Source organism: Callithrix jacchus, chromosome 10, assembly GCF_049354715.1.
Source record: "Callithrix jacchus isolate 240 chromosome 10, calJac240_pri, whole genome shotgun sequence".
NCBI classification, from domain to species: domain Eukaryota; kingdom Metazoa; phylum Chordata; class Mammalia; order Primates; family Cebidae; genus Callithrix; species Callithrix jacchus.
In genome coordinates this window covers 114,978,659-115,003,644 of record NC_133511.1, presented here as the reverse complement: position 1 = coordinate 115,003,644, position 24,986 = coordinate 114,978,659, and the positions used below count along the sequence as shown (strand labels likewise).

The window sequence follows — 24,986 nt, the reverse complement described above, 5'->3', positions numbered from 1 at the left end:
GAGCACTTTGCAATTCTCCCCAAATGTGACTTTATTTCCTCTTTGTTTTCCAGCAAGTCCATATTCGTTAACAGCAATAGCTGCTATTTGTTAATAGTGTACTAACTGGGCAGTTTTCATACATTATCTTTAATCCACACAACTCGATACCAGTTTTGTAGATGAGCGGACAGAAGCTTGGAGATATCGGTAATTGGCTCGATATCGATGTGCTTGTATTATTTCTGGCATCAGCCTCAAGATGGTTAGCATGTTCCCTGCAGGTGAAATGAAGATGTTTGCATTTACGTTTTGCTTTCTGACTTCCAAAGCAGGCTCTAGAAACCCTTTTCAAGACCGTAGGTGGGAAAACCAACCATTGTAATTTGCACGAGCCCATTGTGAAAGGAAAGCATGTGTTTGTTTTTGTTTGCTTATGTGTTTGGCGTAGCCGAAATCAAAGCCCTTTATGTGAATGGCTCAGAATTTATCTACAGCTACAAATTTAGAAAGTGATGTCAGAGGGAAGGAGAGAATATCTGGACTCTGTCCAGAGACGGGCAATTGCCCTCGCTGAGATTGTTCAGAGGAGGCTTGAGGAGAGGGGTGTGTGGAGAGGCGGGGGCTGCACTGGAAGGCAGCACTCTTGAGGACTAGATGATACTGACCATTGCCTGTGCCAGGGGAATAATGGGGTGCAGCTCACTTATATTGCCCTGTTTGGCAAACCTTCTTTCCCGAACCTGAACATATCCATCTTCCCATGCTGGCCATGGAAACACCCATAGGGTGGATCCTGGATATCCAGACCTGCTGATGATGGGAAGGAAGACCCCCTCCAGCACTGGTACTAGGGTAGGATGCAGGAGACCCAGTTCTGTGCTCCCTCTTCCCCTCAAAGCAATATCCCATGGCTGGCATCCCCAGAACCTGGACTGGTCCTTACCAGCCAGTTAACTGGACCTCAGAAGGGTTTTGAGTAGCTAAGGGATGTCATCCAGCGGGAACCATGGAAATAAACTCTTGCAGCAGAATGACGATGGTTTGGATGCAGATGATGCCTGCAAGAGAGATGATGAGCGTCTGCATAGAGCAGTGGCCAAGGATGGATAGGAGCGACATTAAGGGGTGAAATCAGTAGGACGTGATTGATTGATGTGGGCTGAAATCTTGATGCCCTCACTTAGACGGTGACGCTGGCCTCAAATCTTGCCACTTTCATCACCAATCTGTGCTCTAGCTGGTTCCCGAATGTTCTCCTGCTGTTGAGGTTCCATGACTTTCAATGTGCTGTGCTGGCCTCTGCCTGGTAGACTATTCCCTCACTCCAGATACCTGGGGTCTCTTTGTCTCTCTCCCATTAGAGAATGGCCCCCTTGAGGGTGGGCACTGAATCTCTTCTCTATGAATCCCGGCACCTGGCACAGAGCCTGGGTGCCACATGTATTGGTTGAACCAATCAATCAATAAAAAAAAGATGTGAGATGATGGGGAAGGAGGCGAGGAGAAAAGGGATGAAGACATCGGGTGTGCTGTCAGACCTTATTATAATCACTCCTCTCTCTGATGTTACTCATTAATCCTCATCACAGCCAGAGAGGAGAGTGATAGAATAGCATCTGCCTTTGCTGGCTGCTGGAATTTGAACCGAAGAACACAGGAACGGTTCAGAGGATATTCTAATTTCCTGTCCCAACAGTTTCAGTAAGACTTGTGTTAGTAGAGGCTGTGTCTTCCGCAGACATTGACGCCGGGCGTGGAGTGGAGGCTCTGAAAGCCAAGAGAGGTAACAAGTTAAGGTGGATAGAGCCCCAGACAACCTGTCCGTGTCCCGTGCTCCAGTCCTGGATGTGCAGATAGCCCGTGAGCCGGACCTTTCTGACAGGCTCCTGCAGATTAACATTCTAAAATCTCTCTCTTTGCTTTGACTTTTTTCTGTTCTCCCTTGCTACTTCCACACTTACTGATCCCCCAGGTCCTCAGGAGACTAAGATGTACGCCAGAGCAGAAGATAGGGCATGCATGCATTTCAATATCTTTGTGTCTTGCAGTAAAATACAAAATCTTGGATCTTAAGTCCTGTTTGTCCTGGGGGGCTATATTTTTGTGGATTTTTCTCCCGTAAATAATGTTACTTTAAGAAAAGACTTGTTTTCTCTATCCAAATATTTGTTAAGACGGGGTGATGAGCGCACAGGTTTCAGAGTTGGGAAGGTACTGTGGCTTCGTAGAGTGACCTTGGCAAGCTCCTTTGAAATTTCTCCCCAAAGCTGCTTCCCTGGCTCCGTCTACATAACTGCAGACTAGAAAATCCACTACCCTACAGTCTGCCGACAGCACCTGTACCATGCAGGGACCTCGTACATTCCTCTCATACTTCTTTTCTGACAGTTCCTGTAATTAAGGTACCATTGTCCTTGTCTTACAGGTGGAGCAGCGGAAAAGCTGCTGGTTGTATAACTAGCAAGTACCTTAGGGTACAGGACCCCAGCCACCCCTTCCTCCATTCAGCCAAGTCACTAGGGTGGGGTCACAGACTTTATCTTTTGTGCTTTGGTGGTGATCTGGAAAATACTCAGGTCTGGCCATCCCCTACACCAACTTCTGTTTCTTCCTCTTTTAAAAAAAGAGGAGTGGGCTTGGAATAGCTGGAGTTCCTGGGGCCCCAGGGGAACCAGAAAGCTGGGTTTGGGAGTCTGCAGACTGCATCTAATATGCAAGAAGCTCTCCCCCAAACTGGGCTTTTGGCAAGGAAACGGACACACAGGCCAAAGAAGACGTCAGTCAGCTCACGTGCTCTGGGCTAGAAGGATAGTAAGGCAGCTGCTTAGATTGGCTACCTCACGCTGATCACAAGCTCCGATGGGCAATTATATGTCTTTGATTAATAAAAAATGGGGCAATGAATAAATAGTTAATCAATGCAGTCTGGCGGGAAGGGGTCCTTGGGAGTGAAAAGACACTCCTCCAGGGGAGGGTTTCTGAAAAGCCTTCAGTCCTGGTTCTTGGCTCCCTGATTCTGTGGTTGGGATATTTTGGCAGCTCTGGGAGTGTGAAACTGGGAGAGAGGGCTGAGCTGGTGAGCAAATAGGAAAAATATGTTTCCTGCACACCCAGCGGTCAAGGCAAGATGCATGAAATAGAGTGTGTGTGTCTGTATGCCCGCATGTGATCTGTGTGTCCCCTGTGACATTTTCCCTGGGTAGGCCTCAGTGACTAACAGCATTCAACTAACTTGGTTAGGGGAGGCGAAGGCAAGGGGGCGGGGAGGCTGAAAGGCAGTGAGTTGGGGGAAAGACGCCGCTGGGGCTATAGAGGGTTCTAGATGGAGAAGAAATTCCAAGAGGGAGAGGTAAAAAGGACGCGGGAGGCTGAGAGGAAGGGAAAAGGAGAAGGAAGTGATGGAGACTGGCAGGCTTGCCCCAGCCCCTTCCGGGAGGGCAGGCGGGGGCGGGAGGCACGCGGGGGACTGGGAGGGGCGGCGAGAGGCGCGAAAGCGAATCTTGGCCTGTGCCGCAGTCGCGCGGAGGGGAAGGGCGCGGAGAGCCCCGGCGCGGAGCAGCGGGTAGGGTGAGGAGTCACCTTTTCTGGGTCCAAGGCCCCTCGGGCTCGTCTGCGGGGAGGGCCGGCCGCAGGCTGGAGCGGGGTGCGGAGGCTGGCGGGGAGCTGCCCCCGGAGGCTTTCCTGGTGGAAGTTGATGCGAGGAAGGGCGGCGGGGACCAGGTCTGGGAGTTCTAGGCCAGGGTCCTGGGGGTTGGGGTCTTTCTGGCAGTAGCCTGGCCTGCGTCGTGACTAAACAGCCCTGTGACCTTGGGCAAGTTCCTGAAATCCGCGGGAGCTTTTGTTTCTTTGTCAAGAAACTGAAGATAACAACACGAACTTGGCAGCGGGAGTTTGTGTGTTCGGTGTAAAGCCTCCCTGCCCCTGCACCTGGTTGAGTTGCTGTCATTATTTCAGTGGACGGTATTCAGAATTCGAGCACAGGAGTTCTGCTTCTCCATCTGCTGCTGGGGAAGCTATTGGGTAAGTCGTTTATCTCACCTGTGACACCAGGTGGCCACGAAGACCTGCCTCTCTACTTGCCACGTGGTTACTCAGATGCAGTGCCTGAAATGATGTATTGGAGTAGTTTTCCCCCACATTTGCTGCCAGTGGCCATGATCACCCTGCCTCTTACTGCATCCCGCAGATAACTCTAGTCCAGCGTTCCCTTTCCCACAACCCTCCTCTTCCAGCAGCCTCTGTCTTTATTTCACAGGACCCAGAGAATCACCCGCTGATGGTTTTGGCCCAGGCCTGCAACAGAACCAGAGAGCTACGGGAAGGGAAGGCCTTGGCTTGCCAGAGGAATTTTCCAAGCGCTCAAACGCCAAGCTTACAGGGCCTGTGATTGCTCCAGGAGGATAAAGTGGGATTTGAGGATCCACTCTGCCTCTGGCCATGGCGGGCCTGGGCCTGCCCCTGCGCTTGGCTACCCTGCTGACGGGGCTGCTGGAATGCCTGTGCTTTGCAGGCGTCCTCTTTGGCTGGCCTTCACTCGTGTTTGTCTTCAAGAAAGAGCATTACTTTGAAAAGCTGTGTGAACCAGATGCTGGGCTGATTGGCAATGCCACAGAGCAGGCTGGTAAGGGCAAAGCAGACTTTTCTAAGGAAGTTAGGTATGGCTCCCAGGTGGTGGCAAGGGGTAGGTAGGTTTTGGCTCCCTGCCCACCCATCCAGCCTTTCTATGGTGAGGGGAAGGGTCAGTAGCCCTCACCCTACTTGGTCTGGGAAGTGCCTGGGAGGGAGGCACCAGCTCCTGGGGGGTCATTAGGAGCAGTCACATTTCAGCTTAGCTTAAGGGACAACTTTGTGACTGGCAAGCTGTCCGAGGTAGGGGGAGCCTGGGCTGTGTGCTTATTTGGCAGGAAGGCTGGGATGCATGGGAGACCTTTTTTCCCCCTCCAGATTGCAAAGTCCAGGATGAGAGGTTCTCACTTATCTTCACCATCGCGTCCTTTATGAACAACTTCATGACGTTCCCCAGCGGCTACATCTTTGACCGGTTCAAGACCACCGTGGCACGCCTCATAGCCATGTAAGTCCCAAAGGCCCAGCCCAGGCAAAGGTGGGCAAGTGGGACCCTTCAGGCAGCAGCCTAGCTTGGAGTGAAATACAGGTCAGACAGCCTGGCCACCCTGCCAGGCCCCACACCCGCAGCTCACTCCCAGCAGCTGTTAGGAACAGCCCCAGGCAGCGGGACACTCTGGACTCACTCACTTCCCACAGCCCCGCTTCCATTTCCTCACCTCTTTCCCTGCTCTGTAAGAATGTGGCTTCCCTATCACGTGCTGAATTGAGCCAAGGCCAGGCTGACTTCCTGTAAGGGCTGGCTTGGAGCCAGGGTTACAAAATTAGCAAAACTTAAAATTGCTCCTCTCTTCCTTCACCCTGAGGATCCCTGTCCTCATCCCTAGCATAGCCTCACATCCACGTTGCTCCGGCTTCATCCTCATTCTCCTTGCTCCCCGCTCCGCCACCATCACTCCCCAGGGGCTTAGCTAATAGGAAGTTTCCTCGGTATTGCCACTGGTGGAATTTCAGGTCCCTTCTGACTGGAGGGGAGACAGTGGGGTTTCCTGTGTGGATGAGTCAGGAGGTTCAGGGCGTGGTCTCGCGCACACGGTGTGTGGCTGCATCCTAATCGTGCTCTGTGGCCAGGCTCAGTGATAATCAGTGGCCTGCTGGGGGCTGATACAGCTCAGAGCAGGTGCTTCCAGGGAGGTACGTGTGAGATCAGTTGTCAGAAAGAGGCACGGAGGGCTGGCTGGGCCTGCCTTTCCGGAAATAGCCGGAGAGTAAAGCCAGTCCCTTACATTTTAAACCTTTGGATGCAGAATGACTATATCTCAGTCCTTGTTGGTCTTTGGCTCCCTGCCCCCTTCTCTTTCCTCCCCTTCTTTGCCCCCTCCCTCTTCTCCAGCCTTAGAACATGACTTTTATTACTGCATGCCTTATAAGACCCCCAAAAGCTAAGGGATCCTTATAGCTTTCAGACTGTAGTCCTGAAATCACAGCACGCTGAGCTAGATCAGTCATTTCTTTCTTTCTTTCTTTTTTTGAAGACAGAGTCTTGCACTGTCGCTCAGGCTGGAATGCAGTCCTGTGATCTCGGCTCATTGCAACCTCTGCTTCCTGGGTTCAAGCGATTCTTCTGCCTTAGCCTCCCCAGTAGCTGAGATTATGTGCACACCGCCACGCCCGGCTAATTTTTGTATTTTTACTAGAGATGGGGTTTTACCATGTTGACCAGGCTGGTCTTGGACTCCTGACCTCATGATCTGACCACTTCAGCCTCCCGAAGTTCTGGGATTACAGGCATGAGCCACTGCATCTGGCCTAATTATTCCTTTTTATAGAAAAGGCTTCTGAGGCCCAGAGAAGGACAGTGCCTTGCCCAAGGTCTCACAATGAGGATGAGCTGGAACTCAAGGTCTTGATTTGCAGACTAGGCACTAACCCCTTTCTCCAGGGGGTCAGGCTGTTGGGGCTTCTAGGTGGGAGGACCTTGGCTTTGCCTACTCTGTCTTGGCTAAAACCCAAGCCAATCACATCATCACCTGAACTCATTGTCCAAGACTCCCCATGCTGGCCTTGGGCCTCAGAATGAGCGAAATGTACTGTCCGTGAGGTCCGGACCACATCTCAATCTCATCGCAGCTTCTCGCAGCTGGTTCTGAGCCTGGGGCTCAGAGACATCAGTGCCCGGGCATTCCAGGCTGAGGGTGTGGTCAAGTCCTATACCTGTGGGTTGGGTGACAGAATCGTGTTTTGTCTCCCAGGTTTCTCCTTCCTTGACAACATTCTGCTTTTCCTGTTGTGTGTTTCAGATTTTTCTACACCACTGCCACACTCATCATAGCCTTCACCTCTGCAGGTGAGTGCTGTGAGGCAGAGTGGGCGGGAAGCAAGCTCAGGGGCACATGGTGGCTGGGGCAGGTGCAGAGGGCCATAGGCAACACATATAGACCACATGGTTATTCAGAGATCCACAGCTTGAAAGAATCCTGGAAGGATAGTGACCTATTGCTGCTCTGTGAAAATAGTTTAGTCTATGGAGAAAATGTGCAAAGGAAGGACAATGGAGATGGGTTACTTCAGAGAGTAGAATTTATTCAAAACTTCACATCTGGCCAGGCACAGTGGCTCACTTCTGTAATCCCAGCACTTTGGGAGGCTGAGGTGGGTGGATCATCTGAGGTCAGGAGTTTTGAGACCAGCCTGGCCAACATGGTGAAATCCCTTCTCTACTAAAAAAATACAAAAAATAGCCGGGCGTGGGCACACACCTATAATTCCAGCTACTCAGGAGGCTGAGGCAGGAAAATTGCTTGAACCCAGGAGGACGAGGTTGTGGTGAGCCAAGATCAGGCCACTGTACTCCCGCCTGGGTGACAAAGTGAGATTCTGTCTCAAAAAAACAAAAAAAAAAACAAAAACCTAAACAGCAAGAACAACAGACCTTTACATCCTTCTTGTATGTGTTAAAATATTCTCTTTCTCTTTTTAATGAAATGATTATATGAACGACCATTTTGAAAATATCCTTACTTAGCAGCGTAAAAGCTGATGACCTTGTTCTACTCAAAACCTTTGTTTTCAAATTTTGCCAGTCTATAAGTCTGGGGTTCCAATCTGGTTTATTCTCCACCGCCCTTCCACCCATTACACAGAGGAGAAACTGAGACCACAGAGGGACCCCTTGCAAAGACACGCCCACGGCCACAGAGAAATCGAGAGGGAGGTGGGCGTGGTGTGCAGGCCTCCTGACCCCTGACTCTGCTTTCTCTCATTGCCTTGGTTATGCTGGCCCCAAGATGCCTCCTAATGTTCCTCCCTTGTGTCACACCCACAGCTCAATTTTGGGTTTAGGAAAGAAGGGTACATTAGTGTGTATAAGCCGTGCTAAATCCCGACAGCGTCATGAGGCCGTCTGCACTCATGCTGGGCGAACACGGAGGCTGAAGGTCTTGTCCACACAGATCTCCTGAGATGGCCCGGCACCTCGAACCAATTATTTCAAACCACTCTCCTTATCAAACCAACATCATCTCCTCTAAAAGCCTGTGAATGATTTTCAAGCGCCCGAATGTGGAGGTGGAGGCTGGGTAATGTGTGTCACTCTCTTGCAAATCGTCTGAGCAGCAATCCTCCTCTTCCTCCATAACACAGGGCTTTTTGGTTTTGGAAAAAGCATTGAGGCCACAAGAACTCTATTGTGAAAGGAGTCTCCCGCCTTTAGCAATAGGAGAGATGTACGTTTCATAAAGACAGAAATTGAGTGGTAAATGGTGTGAATACTCTAAAATTAGCTCTTGGCAGTGCTTCTTAAGGGATAGCACAGTACTTAAGAGGATGTTAGGGACACATGCACTACAGCAGCTACACTAACAAACATCAAATCACCTGGCAGAACAGCTGTTCCCTTTTTATTTCTCTTTCAGTCCTTCTGATTTCATGAAAGAATGTCTTGATGTGGGGCCGGTGTGATTTTTAACACTGAGAAGAGCAGGTCTCAGGCTTTGAACGTTCTAAGGGCAACTGCATCCAGCTACAGTTGAATAGCATTGTTTTCCTTTCCTTGTATTTATTTTTACAGTTACTTTCTATTCATGACAAGCAATGCCCGTGTTTTTATCTACAGTAGTGATAGAAAGTGTCCTTTAAAAATAGATTTCTTTTGGATAAAAGTGAGTCAACTTAAAACATTTTAGCAAATAATAGGATGGACATACGTTAGGGCCAAAATAGTGGCGGGTAGAAGTCTGGCTTGGGGAGGACTCATTTGTCAAGGGTTCCCCTAGCCCAGCTCTTGAGCTTTCCTGCTGTCGTCTCACACTTACTGGACCTGTTATAACCATTTGTTTGCATGTCAGTCTGTTTAAGGGCAAGGAGTATCTTTTATTCATCTTGCGTTTCCAGTGCCAAGCACAATGCCGGCACCAAGAAAGTGTGGAGTTTAGTGAACAAAGAAAAGACCATTGTCCTTTTCCCACTTAGTTCTTGTAGCACCTGAGGCAGGAAGAGGAGGAACTGTTGTTCCCATTTAACAGATAAGATGACTGAGGCTCAAGGCCAATGCCATGAATTAGGGGCTGGGCTCGAGGGCTGAGCTAGGTGCGTGAATCCAGGGTTCTGTTCTCCTAGAGTGTCAGGGATGAAAAGGAGAGGCAGCTTGTGGTTTACTGAGGGAAGAGAGAGGTGGCTTCACCTAGAGCTCTGCCTCTGTCTGTAGACTTCCTGGCCTGCCACATACTGAGCACCAGCTTTGGTGGGGAGGAAGGTGGCTTAGAACATGTCCACAGAGGTATCTGGGGAAGCCTCGGCCAGTACCCTAAAAACCCTTGAAGGATGCTTGAAGGCTGGCTAGAACTGGGGCCTGGACACCAGGATCGTTGGGAATTTGGAGCAGGTGGGAGCAGAGTTTGGGACTCCATGTTTGGGTTGCCCTGTGACACCACCCTGCCTCAGGCTCAGCTGTGCTGCTCTTCCTGGCCATGCCACTGCTCTCCATTGGGGGAATCCTGTTTCTCATCACCAACCTGCAGGTGGGAACCTACCCTAATCCCAGGCACTTAGCAGGGTGGAGGGAAGGTGGAGGGAAGGTGGAGGGAAGATGGAGGGAAGGTGGATAGATCCTTTTCTACAATTGGCTGCCTCAGATGGGGCTGGCCCAAGCTGAGGTGGGAGCTCTAGGGGTGGAGGGTGGGTTTGGGTATAAGGAGGGCCTGCCACATGCTAGAAGGTCCTGCCACATGCTCAGGAAGTGTCTGTTTCATGAATAAAAATGTGATTCAGGATGATCCTACCATCCCCAGATTGGGAACCTATTTGGCCAACATCGTTCGACCATCATCACTCTCTACAATGGAGCATTTGACTCTTCCTCGGCAGTCTTCCTTATTATTAAGGTAAATACAGCAATAGCCAGCATCCAGTGAGCACTTGTATATGCCAGACTCTTGTCTTGTGAACCTTGCATTATTTCTGTCCGTCGACTCGGTGAGGTAGGTACTATGTTACCCCCATTTTGCAGACGAAGCATTTGCGTCTCAGAGGTTAAGAAGCTTGTTGAAGCTTCTGCAGCTAATAACCATGATACTTGAACTTGAACCCAGGCTTGTTGCTTCTAGAGCCAGAGCTTGTAACCACTAAGCCCCTTCTTCAGTCTTGCCCAAGCTTTTGTGGCAGTGAGGGCATGTGTGGGCCAGTGTGGGGCAGAGGCTGGGAGCCCTTTAGAGGGGGGTGTTTGCTGCTGTGAGCTTCTAGTTTGGAAAAGAAGGTGGCAGGTGGCCAGTAGGCACAGCAGGGGCGCACACAGAGGCTTGTCCAGCTGTGTCTCATGTTGGGGTGTCAGGAGATGAATGGTTGCCAAGGCTAGTAGAGGGCAGTCAGCAACCATTGTGCCTTATTCATTGCGGGCAGTTTTATCTGGGCAGTGACCTGCTCAGCCCCGGGGATGAATCCTGATGGATCAAAGCCAACCGCAGCAATCCCTTTACCCCTTGCTAATGATGGATGGAGGTGGGCTTATGATCAAGTCCTTTTTAATGAGATGAAGGGGGTGTATATAGTAGAGGACTCAAGGGGACATTTCTTCCCTGATGGAAGGTGAAAGCAGAGTAAAAACAAAGCCTTCCTCCTTGAATGTTGCGGTGGGAGGATGTGATAGCTGGAGCTATAGCAACCATGCTTCGATTATGAGGCAACAAGCTGGAGAACGAAAGCCAGCACCCTACAGATAGCTGAGTGAAAGGAATGGAAGAGTATGAGTCTCAAGCCACCCAACCTGGGACTTTTCTCTGGGCTTAGTGTTAGGCCGGAGGCAGTCGGCACTGCCTGTGGGTTATGGGGGCAGAGAAGACGATCTCTGGCAGTCCCTACCCAGACGTGAGTCTAGTTGAGTCCCATAAACACCTTGGTTTGGAGGGTCAAGCAGAGATTGAGCTGCTGGCACACTCAAGCCTTTCCATTCCTGGCATAGGAGCCACTTTCCAGGCTCTCCCTCCCTCCCCTGGGTGTTCTTCCCTTTCTCTCCTCTCTCCTTTTTTTTTGAGATGGAGTCTCACTCTGTTGCCAGAATGGAGTGCAGTGGTGCAACCTCCGCCTCCCAGGTTCAAGCGATTTCTCCTGCTCTAGCCTCCTGAGTAGCTGGGACTGCAGACATGTGCCACCATGCCCGGCTAATTTTTGTATTTTTTGTAGAGATGGGGTTTTGCCATGTTGGCCAGGATGCTCTCGATCTCTTGACCTTGCAATCTGCCTGACTCAGCCTCCCAAAGGGCTGGGATTACAGGTGTGAGCCACTGTACCCAGCCTTTTTTTTTTTTTTTTTTTGAGATGGAGTCTCACTCTGTTGCCCAGGCTGGAGTGCGTTGGTGCGATCTTGGCTCACTGCAACGTCTGCCTCCTGGGTTCAAGCAACTCTCCTGCCTCAGCCTCCCAAGTACCTGGGACTATAGGTGTGCCACCACGCTTGGCTAATTTTTTTATTTTTAGCAGAGATGGGGTTTCTCCATGTTGGCCAGGTTGGTCTTAAACTTTTGACCTCAAGTAATCTGCCTTCCTTGGCCTCCCAAAGGGCTTCTCTCCTCTCTCTCTAGAGTTGGAAGGGGAGAGGAAGCAGGAGCAGGAGCTCTGATTCATTGAGCAACTCACTGCACCTCTCTGGACTTCAGTGTCACTCTCTGTAAAATGGGAGGAGGCTGTGTGAGGTCAGTGGTTTTCAAACGGAGTATTGAGGAACTTAGGGATTCTCTCTGATGCCATGCCAGTCACAAAGGAGAATGCAGACGGAGGTGACTGGCAAGCTTTCTGTGGGTGTGCTTTCTAAGTTGAATTTTTGTGTAGAATTTTCTTTGAACAAAAGGCCTTTGCTGTTATTGGGGGAAAAGGCACTGGGCTAGAAGATCTCTGGGGAGCCACACGAGGCGGCTTCACAGGCCGTAGGGATGGGTTATATGAGGACTCCTCCACTGCTGGGTGTGTCCTGGGGTAGGGGCATGTGTGTGCCAGGTGTCCCTAATCAGCTTCCAGGACGGCAGGCGACAGCTTGTACTGGGACTCCTTGGAAAGCAGAGTTCCAGCCCTTGCCTCTGATGTCTTATGCTGATGCTTTTGTGTGTGATAAAATATACATAACATAACATTTACCATCTTAACCTTTCGTATTTTGTTTTTTTCGAGACAGAGTCTCACTCTGTTACCCAAGCTGGAGTGCAGTGGCACGATCTTGGCTCCCTGCAACCTCCTCCTCCCAGGTTCAAGTGATTCTCCTGCCTTAACCACGCAAGTAGCTGAGATTATAGGTGCTTGCCACCATGCCCAGCTAACGTTTGTATTTTTAGTCGAGATGGGGTTTCACTGTGTTGACCAGGCTGATCTGGAACTCCTGGCCTCAAGTGATCCACCTGCCTCAGCCTCCCAAAGTGCTGGAATTACAGGCATGAGCCACCACGCCCTGCCTTACCCACATTTAGGTGTGCAGTTCAGTGGCCTTAAGTACATGCACATCGTTGTACAGTCATTACCACCCTGCATCTCCAGAACGCTTTTATATCTTCTAAAATTGGATCTGTACCATTAAACACTAACTTCCCATTTCTCCCCTTCCCTGCCCCTCCAGCCTCTGGCGAGCACCATTCTAATTTTTTTCTCTGTGAATCTGACTACATTGGTAGCTCCTATGAGTGGCATCATACAGAATGTATCCTTTTATTTCTCTTAACATAATGTTCTTTTTTTTTTTTTTTTTTTTTTAAACAGGGTCTTGATCCATTGCTCAAGCTGAGTGCTGTGGCCTGATCATGGATCACTACAGCTTGAAACTCCTGGGCTCAAGCTATCCTCTCACCTCAGCCTCCTGAGTAGCTGGGATCCCAGGCATGCACCACCATGCTCAGCTGATTTATGTATTTATTTTTAGTAGAGACGAGGTCCTGCTGTTTCCCAGGCTGGTCTCAAGCTCCTGGACTCAAGCAGTCATCCTGTCTTGGTCTTCTAAAGTGCTGGAATTATAGGCACAGGCACGAGCCACTCTGCTCGGCTCCACCTGGTGTTCTTAAGGTTCATCCCTGTAGCACGTGTCATAATTTCTTTCCCATTTTTTTTTTTGAGACAAGGTCATGCTTCATTGCCCAGACTGGGGTGCAATGGCCCAGTTATGGCTCACTGTAGCCTCAAATTTCTGGGTTCAAGCCATCCTCCCACCTCAGCCTCCTGAGTAACTGGGACCATAGGTGTGTGCCACCACACCCAGCTCATTTAAAGAAAAAAATCTGTAGAGGAGTAAGCGTCTCAGTATGCCATCCAGACTGGTCTTGAACTAGACTCAAGTGATCCTCCTCCCTCCCAAAGTACCGGGATGATAGGTGTGAGCCAGCATGCTGTCCTCCTTCCTCTTTTTAAGGCTGAATAATATTCCATTGTGTGTAGAGATCACATTATGTTGAGCTGTTCATATGCTGACAGACCCTTAGGTTGCTTCCATCCTTTGCCTATTGCGAATAGTACTGCTGTGTACATGAGTGTGACGCTGACTTTTTCCTCCTCCTTCTGCAGCTTCTTTATGAAAAGGGCATCAGCCTCAGGTCCTCCTTCATCTTCATCTCTGTCTGCAGTACCTGGCATGTAGCACGAACCTTCCTCCTGATGCCCCGGGGCCACATCCCATACCCACTGCCGCCCAACTACAGCTATGGGTAAGGACTCTGATGACTGCAGGCCAGGGCCCCTCATTGGCCCTAGGGTGGGATGGACAGGGCAAAGCAAACCTGTCACAGGAGAGGAGGAGGATGGGAGCAGTGTATCTGTTAGCTATTGCTGCATAACAAATGATCTCAAAACTCAGCAGCCTAAAACGTGAAGCATTTGTTATTTTTCACAAGTCTGTGGGTAGCTGGCTAGTTCTACTGATCAGGGCCAGATGTGGATGATTTTGACGCGGCTCATTCACGCATCTGATCATTTGGAGGGTGACCTGGGGGCTGGCTACCTTAGGATGGCCTCACTCACATGGGTTTGGAGTGACAGGGATGCCTGGGTCACGTGGCTGTCATCCTCCAGCAAGCCAGCGTGGGCTCATTCACACAGTGATTTCAGAGTTCTGAAAGAGCGCAGAAATGCACAAGTGTTCATGAGGTTTAGGCTTGGAATTGGCACAACCACTTCTGCTGCATTCTTTTGGCTGAAGCAGTTCACAAGGCTGGCCCAGATTCAGGGCATGGGGAAACAGAGCTGCAAAGTCTCATTCAAAGGGGAGAAATACAGAGGAGGCGAAGAAATGTGATCATTTTTGCAGTCAGTTGCCACAAGGAGTAGAGGGAGGGTATTCCTTTGCTGCTCACTTACTGTTTGTCGGTCCCCATGTGCTCTCTGATTTCATCCTCACAATACTCCTCTCAGATAGTCTTATCTCTGTTTTCTAAATGAGAAAAATGAGGTTCGGACGGGTTAAGTCTGAGCCATCTTTCTGCTGCTAGGAAGGGGTAGACCAGGATTTGAAACCGGGCCTGCCCTCCTCTTTTCATGCTTCCAGTGCTTCCCAAATTTGCTGCCTATTAGAATCACTAGATTCACATAGAGAGCTTAGAAAAGGAAGCCTGGCTCTCGCCTCCAGACATCTGATTTAACTGGTCTGGTCTGCAGCCTGGGCATCAGGGTGGCTAAAAGGCGATTCCAAAGTGCAGTGAGCTGTGGGATTCCCCGTACTGTTCCCTCCAGTCTGAGTCTCAGGTTCAGCTCATAGTCCTTGGCCTCGCTTGTGGGGCTTCTGTTTCCATAGCCTGTGCTCTGGGAATGGCACCACGAAGGAAGAGAAGGAAACAGCTGAGCAAGAAAACAGGGAGCTACAGTCAAAGGAGTTCCTTTCAGCCAAGGAAGGTGAGCCCTGCTGGCTAACGCATCGCTCCTCCAGACCCGAGCCTCTCCTTGTGCCTTTCCTGGCTCCTCATCTCCAGAATTCCCTCAGGGACTGGGAATCAGGAAAGGTAGGGCAGAGAAAGAACCTCAGGCGTCTTCCCAACCCCCTCACTTCATGGAGGGTCCGGAGAGGGGCAGGGCTTTTGTCTCTTTTCTGTCCGTCTTTGCTCTCTTTCATGTCCCCGTCATTCTTCCCCCTGAAGCCTGCCTTCCATGGGTTGCCTTCTCTGCCCCCACTCCTCGGTTCTGCCCTCTTCTGTGATGCCATTGTGCTAAGTCTGGTGCAATGTCCCCATTTCTCCAGGTCTCTTGGGTCTACCCTCTCTTACTGTCCCAACTCCGTCACTGCCTCCTTTCCTTCCTCTCTGTTCTGCATCTTTGGTTACACAAACCGCAGCTGGCTACAGTGGAAATAAGAGTGGGGTGGGAGAGGAGATGGGAGGTGTGGGTCAAAGGACATAGGGAGAGAGGAGCAGGATGAAAAGGTCCAGAGATGAAAAGGTCTAATGCACAACGGGAAGACTGTAGGTAATCAAATTGCATTGTGTTTGGGACTTTGCTAAACAGGAGATTTTAACCGCTCTTGCCACAAAACAGGTAGAAATGTGAGATGATTTCCTTTGCTCTAGTAGCCATCTTTGTAGCTATATGTATCCTGTGACATCATATTGAATATCTTAAATATACACAATAAAATTGATTTTGTTTGTTTTTATTTTTACCATCAGACAATTGGATCCAAAATATTTATTTATTTATTTGAGACGGAGTCTCACTCTGTCACTCAGGCTGGAGTGCTGTGGCATGAGATCGGATCACTGCAACCTCCACCTCCCGGGTTCAAGCAATTCTGTGCCTCAGCCTCCTTAGGAGTTGGGATTACAGGTGTCCAACCACGGCTGGCTAATATTTTTTTGTATTTTTAGTAGACACAGGGTTTCACCATCTTTGCCAGGCTGGTCTTGAACTCCTGACCTTGTGATCTACCCACCGAGGCCTCCCAGAGTGCTGGGATTACAGGCGTGAGCCACCACACTCAGCCTTATTTATTTTAAAGAAAGAACAATTGCATTCTGGGAAGCTTCTAAAGTCAACGGAGGAAATTGAGTTTGCCAGGTCTAAGACCTATTTTAGATTAGGTTCATCCTAATCTAAACTCACGGCCAGTCTGCCTTGTTAGGAGGAATTGTCTCATTGGTTAACCTTGATAGAGGAACAGGACACTGAATTCATCGTCCCATTTGGACCATGAAGATTAGGGTAGAGGAAGATTTCCCAAGGAAACTCAGGATACTGGTACTGAAAGAAAGGGAGGTACTGAGGAGCAGGTTAGAACAGAAGTGTCCACACTCATCCTCCTCTCCCTTCTGACTTTCTCCTCTCCTCGTCTTTCCCCTTTCTGGCTGAGAAAGATCAGGAAGGTATTACTGCAAGAAGTGTCATTGACCAGGCTGTGAGAGACAGATCAGATTTCAATAGACAGAGAAGAACACAGAGGGTCATCCAAGGTGGTAGGGCCAGCATGACAAAGCAGGGAGGTGGGGATGTGTGAGTCCCAGGCAGGCGCAGAGCATGCTGGGTGAGTTTCGGGAGCCAAGGGTAGAAGGTGAGCCTGGACCTGAAACTGTTCCACTGAGGCCTCCACACTCCTCATCCTGCCTGTCCACTTCCCTTGTAATTCACACCCAGATCCTCCTCTCCCCATTAGAGACTCCAGGAGCAGGACAGCAGCAGGAACCCCGCTCCTTCTGGAGCTATGCTTTCTCTCGGCGCTTCGCCTGGCACCTGGTTTGGCTGTCTGTGATACAGTTGTGGCACTACCTCTTCATTGGCACTCTCAACTCCTTGCTGACCAACATGGCCCAGGGGGACAAGGAATTAGGTATGTGGCGATAGCCTGTCTGCACATCCCAGCTGGAAACATAGAACCTCCCAGCAGGGCTGTGCACACCAGAAGAGGGCCTGATGGTATGGGGAGGAGGGATGTGCAGAGCAGGGCAGGGTGGGAGAGTCCCTGCCTGAAAGGGAGTTTTGGAAGCTCATCAACCAACCTCTCTGCCCTCTGCAGTCAGCAGCTACACAAATGCCTTCGCCTTCACACAGTTCGGAGTGCTGGTTGCCCCCTGGAATGGCATGCTCATGGACCGGCTTAAACAGAAGTACCAGAAGGAAGCAAGAAAGACAGGTGAGATGGGGATCAGGGAACCAGGAAGGGAGGTCTTCATTTGCCCCATGACATCTTCTCTTTCTTTTTTTTTGAGACGGAGTCTTACTCCGTCACCCAGGCTGGAGTGCAGTGGTGTGATCTCAGATCCTTGCAGCCTCCGCTGCCAGGGTTCAAGCGATTCTCCTGCAACAGCCTCCCGAGTAGCTGGGATTACAGGCATGTGCCACCATCCCCAACTAATTTTTGTATTTTTAGTAGAGATGGGGTTTTACCATGTTGGCCAGGGTGGTTTCAAACTCCTGACCTCAGGTGATCTGCCCGCCTCAGCCTCCCAAAGTGCTGGGATTACAGGTGTGAAGCACCATGCCCAGCCTTCTCTTTTGTTCTTAACCCTGTCTAGTTGCACTCATTCATTCATTCATTAAAACATCAGTCACTGAATGACAGTTATGTGTCAGCCATGGTGCTAAACACCGGGGATTCAACAACAGACAAGACAAGTGTGTTGTTTTTCTCAAGGTGTTCTCAGGCTAGAGAGTGGAGAAAGGCAGGTAGGCAGTTACAATCCATGACGCAAACCCTCAGGGGGCCATGGGGACACAAAGAAGGTCACTTAATCTGTTCTGCATGAGGATGGGGTTGGTGTCAGGGAAGGCTTCCTGGAGGAGGTGGCTTCTAAGCCAAGACCTGAAGGATGAGTAAGATTGGAGGAGATGAAGAGGTGAGGCCTTGGAGAGTGGTCCGGGAGCACAGTGGGGTCAAAATAGTGAACGAGAGAGTAAAACATTGAGGAATCTAGGCAGGTGAGTCAGGCTGGCCAGGGCACAGAGCACTGGGAATCTTAGGGAAGAGGCTGGAGAGAGACATACATATATAAGAAGGGGTCAAGCTGTTTACCACATCAGAGAGTTTTGGCCTGATCCTCGGACATGGTTGGAGGAGAAGAGGGATGCTGAGGTATTTTAACCTGCTGGGTCAGGAGGTACAAAAGTAGACTAACATTTTGCCTACTTATTTCATCTGTCCCTTTCCCAACCCCATGAACCTGCTTCTCCCACATCTGCTGGAGTTTTCAAAGCAAATCTCAGACATCATATCATTTTACCCATAAATGTATTTCTATACCCATAAATGTATCTCTAACAAATATGGCCTCTTTTTCTTAAACATCACCATAAAAATCATTATCACACCTAAAAAAATAACAGTAATTTCTTAATGTCATCTACTGTGCAGTCACTATTCAAATTCCTCCCATCGTTACAAATACATCTTTTTACAGTTGGTTTGTTCAAATTAGGATCCATGCCTGGTCCATGCAGTGTATTTGGTCGATGGGTCGATGTGTCTTCTGTAGCTTTTAAAATTTAGAATGGTCCTTCCTCTACCTTTTCTTATTTATTTGTTGAAGACACTGGATGATTGTCCCTTATTTTGGATTTGGTGTTGTTTTAATGTGTCATTTAAAAGTATTCCTTTCCTTGGGCATTTTCTGTAAACAGCGGGATTAAAGGCTTAGGGGAGACACAGTTTAAGTGTTGTATTTTTTTTTTTTTTTTTAGCATGAATAACTCAGAAGTGGAGCTGTGGGTTTTCTCTGGTCTCCCATCAGCAGCCCCTGGTGTCTGTTGCCTTGTTACGATGTTAAGTTGGATCAACTGGTTTAGACATTGCCAGTCTGATCCATCCACTATAAAGTTTCCCATCAACCATATACTTAGTGATTTTAGCAGCCATTAATGATCAATGCCTAGGCCCATTATTTTATTAGGATTGCAAAAGGATGATTTTCTTGACTTTTCTTTTTTTTTTTTTTTGGAGACGGAGCCTTACTCTGTTGTTGTCCAGGCTGGAGTGCAGTGGTGTAATCTCGGCTCACTGCAACCTCCACCTCCCAGGTTCACGCGATTCTCCTGCCTCAGCCTCCTGAGTATCTCAAATTACAGGTGCCTACAACCACGCCTGGCTAATTTTTGTATTTTTAGTAGAGATGGGGTTTCGCCATGTTGGCTAGGCTAGTCTTGAACTCCTGACCTCAGGTGATCCACCCACCTAGGCCTCCCACAGTGCTGAGATTACAGGTGTGAGACACCACGCCTGGCCAAAAGGATGATTTTCTATTTCTGTCTTCTGCTTTTAATTGACAGAATTCTAGAAAGAAAAACGTTCCTTACTGTTTCGTTACTTAGAAATAAATGCTTGGTTTACAGGTTTATTTACCAGTTCAAAATAATGTGTTGGTGTCCTAGTGAGCTCCAGGGATGGCTACCGTTTCTTTTATAAAATTTTACGTTTGAATATATTTGACGTGTTTCTGTCATTGTTCTTCTCGATGCTCAAATTGTCTCACCTTTGACCATTGAAAACTACCGACCCAGAATCTGTGTCTTTTAGATAAAATCACGTTATTTTTAGACAGTGAACTTACTTTCTAGAACAATGAAATGTTCAGGTCCATTTCACTAGGTGTGTTTCCTGCCCTAGACCTGAAATAGTAATTTTTTTTTTCCCAACTAGCCCTGGGTTTCTTCAGTTTGAAATGGTATTTAGAGACTACAGTCTGGATGCTGGGGTTGCTTATTGCTCCTGGGTTGTCATGGATTTTGGGCTTTGGATAGGATTAGCATATATATAATTTTTTACGAAAAATATGAATACTTACTACTGATATTTTTACTCAAATTTTTATTTCCTTGATTTTCTATTTGTAGCCCTTTCTCTTCCTCTGATAATCTTGGTTCCTAATAATACTGTATACATATGCATATATAAATGTACATACGCATTTGTGGTATTTTAAATATAATTACTGGTTTTATCAATATTGATGTTACTTAATAACAATACAATTGCTCAATACTCTTGCTACTTTTTTCTTTCCTTCCTTCTGTCCTTCCTCCTTCCTTTCTCATCCTTAGGATATATCCCATGAGAGATGTACAATCAAATTCCCATATTTTCTTTTTTATTTTTCAGGATGAGGTTTTACTCTGTTGCCCAGGTGAGAGTACAGTGGTATGACCATGGCTCACTGCAGCCTCAGCCTCCTGGGCTCAAGTGATCCTCCCCCTTCAGCCTCCCAATTACTGTGGACTACAGGCATGCACTACCATGTCTGGCTAATTTAAAACAAACTTTTTGTAGAGGAAGGGTCTGTGTTGTCCGGGCTGGTGTCTAACTCCTGGACGCAAGCAGTCCTCTTGCCCTGGCCTCTGAAAGTGTTGGGATTGTAGGTGTGAGCCACCACACTGGGCCAAATTACTGTATTTTAAGGGACACCCACTTGGTATAGAGTTATGTTTGTTGGTTTCATTTTCTCCTGTTTCTGATTTTTAAAGATTGTTTTGCCTGTTTTCTTCCTGTTATTATTTAATTTTATTTATATTTTCAGACATTTATATTTTCCCAAAGCTAAAACTGTGAAACAAGATATATTCAAAAAGGTTTAGTTTCCCTCTCTGTTTCTTGTACCCCCTTTCCTCTTCTTTAGGTAACCATTTTGATTTTTTTAAAATATAAACATTGGGTGAGTGTATATACATGTATTAGTTTGTCTTCATGCTGCTGAAAAAGACATATCTGAGACTGGGAAGAAAAAGACGTTTACTAGGGAGGCCTCAGAATCATGGTGGGAGCTGAAAGGCACTTCTTACATGGCGGCAGCAAGAGAAAATGAGGAAGCAGCAAAAGTGGAAACCCCTGATAAGCCCATCAGATCTTGTGAGACTTATTCACTCTCATGAGAATAGCATGGGAAAGACTGGCCCCCGTGATTCAGTTACCTCCCCCCTGGGTCCCTCCCACAACATGTGGGAATTCTGGGAGGTAGAATTCAAGTTGAGATTTTGGTGAGGACACAGCCAAACCACATCGATACATTCCCCTCTCTTTTAGATAAAATGTAGTATACGGTACACACTATTCTGCAGGGGTGTTTTTGGTATAACTCTATCCTAAGGGTGCTCTGTAGCCGGGACCTCTCCTCATGCCTTTTAACCACTGCCTGGGTCTCTGTTATGTGGCAGCAGCGTAGTTGCTGCAGCATTCCCATATTGATGGCTATTTGGATTGTTTCCAGTCTTTTGCTATTACCAGTAGCATCACAAGGAGGATCTGGCTACAGGTTCAGGGTGGGGAGGGGCAGATGTGGAGCCTATCATTGCAATAATCCATGACTGAGTTAATGGTGGTTTAAAGCTAGGATGAGTCAGTGGGGTTGGAGAAGAGTGGACACATCTGAATGATATGTAGGTGAATGATCAGCTTTATTGATGTATTTGTGGTGGGGCATGTAGAGAAAGGATTCAAGGATGACTCCTAGGTTTCTGCTGGGACAGCTGGATGGATAGTGGCTCCTCCCCTTTTTCCGATCGCCCTTGGCCCTGCCCTGCCCTCTGCTGGGTTGGTCTCCAGACAGCCTCTTTTTCCTCCCTGTTGGCCCAGGTTCCTCCACCTCAGTGGTGGCCCTCTGCTCGACGGTGCCTTCACTGGCCCTGACGTCCCTGCTGTCCCTGGGCTTCACCCTCTGTGCATCAATCCCCATCCTCCCTCTCCAGTACCTCACCTTCATCCTGCAAGTGATCAGCCGCTCCTTCCTCTACGGGAGCAACGCGGCCTTCCTCACGGTTGCGTAAGTGGCCTTGGGGTAGGCTCTGTGGAGGGGGACACACTGGGGCAAAGAGAAGCTGGAGGTAAAGAAATAGGGATGTGAGGCTGTGCCTGGAGGCGGTCAGGTACAGAAGGCTGGGTTTGGGGCAGGTGTGGAGGGGGTGAGACCAGAGGTGATGGGAAGGATAGAAGATTCATGTGCTTGAGGCTTTACATCTGTGGTGCCCTCTGCCTCTGTTCTCTACCTGGTGAACTCTTACTCATCCTCCAAGGCCTACTTCTGTTCCAGCTCTCCAGGGCAGAGGTGGAAACACATTCCTTCCTTGTGTCCTTAGTACTCTAGTCTTGCTTCCTTTGCTAGTGCATTGTCTGGCATGTCATTCATTTACGTGTCTGTCTTTTCTTCCCTGGTGCAGCCTGCATGAGGGTCCTCTCTGTTTGTCCAGGGCCCCGCATGTACCTTCTCTGGGTTCTGTGGGTTGAACGTCTGAGTGAAGAGGGCAAGGCCAAGCAGGCATGGGTGGAGGGCAGGTCTAGGACAAGGGAACTGGGGACAAGTGGCCGACAGAGCCCCCAGAGGCCAGGCATCTGCTTGGAGGGAGGGTCCCTGAAGCTCACCGGAACCCCGCTGGTTTCTCTCCCCAGTTTCCCATCGGAGCACTTTGGCAAGCTCTTCGGGCTGGTGATGGCCTTGTCGGCTGTGGTGTCTCTGCTCCAGTTCCCCATCTTCACCCTCATCAAAGGGCCCCTTCAGAATGACCCTTTCTATGTGAGTTCTGGGGGATGGGCATCCCTGGCAGTGGGCCTTGGCCTTAGACCCCTGTCCCCAGGACATCCAGGCTGAGGGACTCAGCAGGGGCCGCCCCAAACCTGGCTGTGATGCTGTGATGGCCTGGATATATAGCATGGCCCAGCTTCCCAGAGCGTCTGTGTTATTTAAATATTTGGGGCAAAAATATTTTTGTGTGTGGGGAAATAGACATTCTGGAGTAGGGTGGGAAATTCTCACAAAAATTCAAAAACTTGAGACCTCAAAAGTGTTTCCTGCTTATGGTGAGTGCAGGCGCACCCTAGCCTCTCCCCTAGGTCCATGCTGAGTTTCCACAATTGGCCCCAGGGACAGGAGCTCTGTGCTTTCACCTCTGTGTCCTTACACCTGGAGGGATGCTCTGGGGCCCTGCCCTAGGAGGTGGGCATGACTCCCCTGTTCTTTGCAGAAACTGAGGCCCACAGAGGTTACATGACTTATGTGTTCAGAGGCACCAGCAAGGGAGCCAAAGTCTTTCAACATTGAATTCGGTGTCTTGACCACTGCACAGCTCTATTTGCCTCATTTTTTAAAGCAGCAAGTTGTCGAATAAGAGTTTAAAATTCATCACTTGGAGAAAAGAAAGACTAAATGTTTTTTGTTTTTGTTTTGGAAGACAGGGTCTTTCTTCATCACCCAGGCTGGAGTGCAGTGCCACAGTCTCGCTCACTGCAGCCTCAGTCTCCTGGGCTCAAGTGATCCTTTCATCTTAGCTTCCTGGGTAGCTGACACTACAGGCATGTGCCACCACTCCCAGCTAATTATTATTATTATTATTACTATTTTTTGATAGACACTGGGGTTTTGCTATGTTGCCCAGGCTGGCTTTGAATTCCTGGCCTCCAGTGATCGCCTCTGCCTTCCAAAGTGCTGTGATTACAGCCGTGAGCCACCGTGTATGGCCAAAAGACTAAACTTGAAGTCTGAGGCGAATGACTTGATTGTGACATCAGGTGACCTAAAAATCAGATCTGTATTCTAGCTGGTGCCTCTACCAGCTTCCCATGTGACTTTGAGCATGCCACTGAATGCTCACTAGGCCTCGTTTCTTCACCTGTGAAATGGGCTTATTATCTCCCACCCCACCCCATAGTTCAGAATAGAAAGTAACTGCTTCCTCCAGGGCACCATAGTGTTTGAGTGAAAAGTAGACTATAAACTCAGTAGAATTCTGGTCCCTTCATTGGCCTTGGAATGGACCGGTGCTTGCTTCATTGAGCAACAGTTCTGTTGTTCAGAATTCCTGGATTTCACCTCACTCCTGTTCTCCCTGCAGGTAAACGTGATGCTCCTGCTTGCCATTCTTCTGACATTCGTCCACCCCTTTCTGGTATACCGGGAATGCCGCGCTCGGAAAGAAAGTCCCTCTGCAATTGCATAGTTCAGAAGCCCTGGCTTTTCAGCCCTGAGGATGGTTTTGCTTATCTTTCTCCACCTTTGAGGACTATGTGCCCCGAAAGACTTTGCCTATCCTGGCAAAAAAAAAAAAAAGAAACAAAGACATATTTAACTGCTAACAACGACTTCTGAGCCGCACTCAGTTGCCAAGCAGATTGAGATCACACAGACACAAAGCAAAGGCATGTGGAACTTCTCCTTTATTTAAAAACCAAAGTGTCTCTTTGCGCTTAGCCTTGGCAGACCCTTGATTCCAGGGGAGGTGACAGTGGGGAGGAAGTGTGTCACCTACTTCTTCAGGCCTGTTTGGCTCTAAAGCCTAGGTGTGCCCAGATCCTCTGCCACTGGTTAAATTTTCAGGTGAAGAGTGAGGTTGTCACGGCCTCAGCTATACTTCCTAGCTCTCCCTCCTAGCTCTCCCTCCAGAGCACTGCCTTGGTTAGAGAACTCACAGTGAGCTCTGGGAAAAAGAGGAGCAGGCAGGGTTCCCTGGGCTCAGTCTCAGCCCAGCCACTGATGCTGGATGACCTTGGCCTGACCCTGGTCTGGTCTGAGAATCACTTTCCCATCTGTAGGATGAGATGAGTTTTGGAGTTGAAAGTTCTTCCTGGAGCAGATGTCCTAGAAGGTTTTAGGGACAGTGACAGAGTCAGGCCGTCCCAAGGGTCATGGGAGCCAGCTGACCTGCTCGACCAAAGGATTTCTGACAAACCATCTTTGGGGATGTTTTCCTCTTCAAGAAGGAATATACTTTGGGCATTTAAAAGAAAATTTCTCTGGGGAATAATTTTGTAGAAAAATAAAGCTTCAGTGTCTAAGGCAACTACTGTTTCCATCTCTCTAGGCTTTGGGGCTGAGCTGTGTGTGTGTATGTGTATGTTCCTGAGGAGGCCCTACTCTGGCATGAGGGGAGGGCGGAGAATCTGGCTACACATCCTAGTGTGGCAACTAGACCCAAAAGTAGGGCAGGGACCCCAACTAGGATTCACCCCACTGGTCCTGGAACATGGGGCCAGAGACTTCCTCCCCCGGGAACCTCTCTGCTTCCTCTTCCTCTCCACACCCTTA

General features: G+C 48.9%; 1 protein-coding gene across 5 annotated transcripts; it reads left to right on the top strand.

The window, feature by feature from the left end:
- The first annotated feature begins 3,245 nt into the window (after nt 1-3,245).
- Nucleotides 3,246-24,741, top strand: SLC43A3 (solute carrier family 43 member 3). Of its 5 annotated transcripts, none has more exons than XM_009008135.4 (14): nt 3,246-3,331; nt 3,937-4,002; nt 4,238-4,603; nt 4,927-5,056; nt 6,849-6,895; nt 9,490-9,566; nt 9,837-9,929; nt 13,579-13,718; nt 14,801-14,898; nt 16,646-16,819; nt 17,006-17,122; nt 21,548-21,734; nt 22,358-22,481; nt 23,797-24,741. In XM_009008135.4, the coding sequence occupies exons 3-14, from the start codon at nt 4,420-4,422 to the stop codon at nt 23,899-23,901; spliced, it is 1,476 nt and encodes a 491-aa protein (XP_009006383.1). In that variant the 5' UTR covers nt 3,246-3,331; nt 3,937-4,002; nt 4,238-4,419; the 3' UTR covers nt 23,902-24,741. The 5 variants fall into 5 exon arrangements, with proteins under 5 accessions (XP_009006383.1, XP_009006382.1, XP_002755326.1 ...); XM_009008134.4 differs by lacking the exon at nt 3,246-3,331 and adding an exon at nt 3,497-3,544; XM_002755280.7 differs by lacking the exon at nt 3,246-3,331 and adding an exon at nt 3,497-3,549.
- Nucleotides 24,742-24,986: the final 245 nt, after the last annotated feature.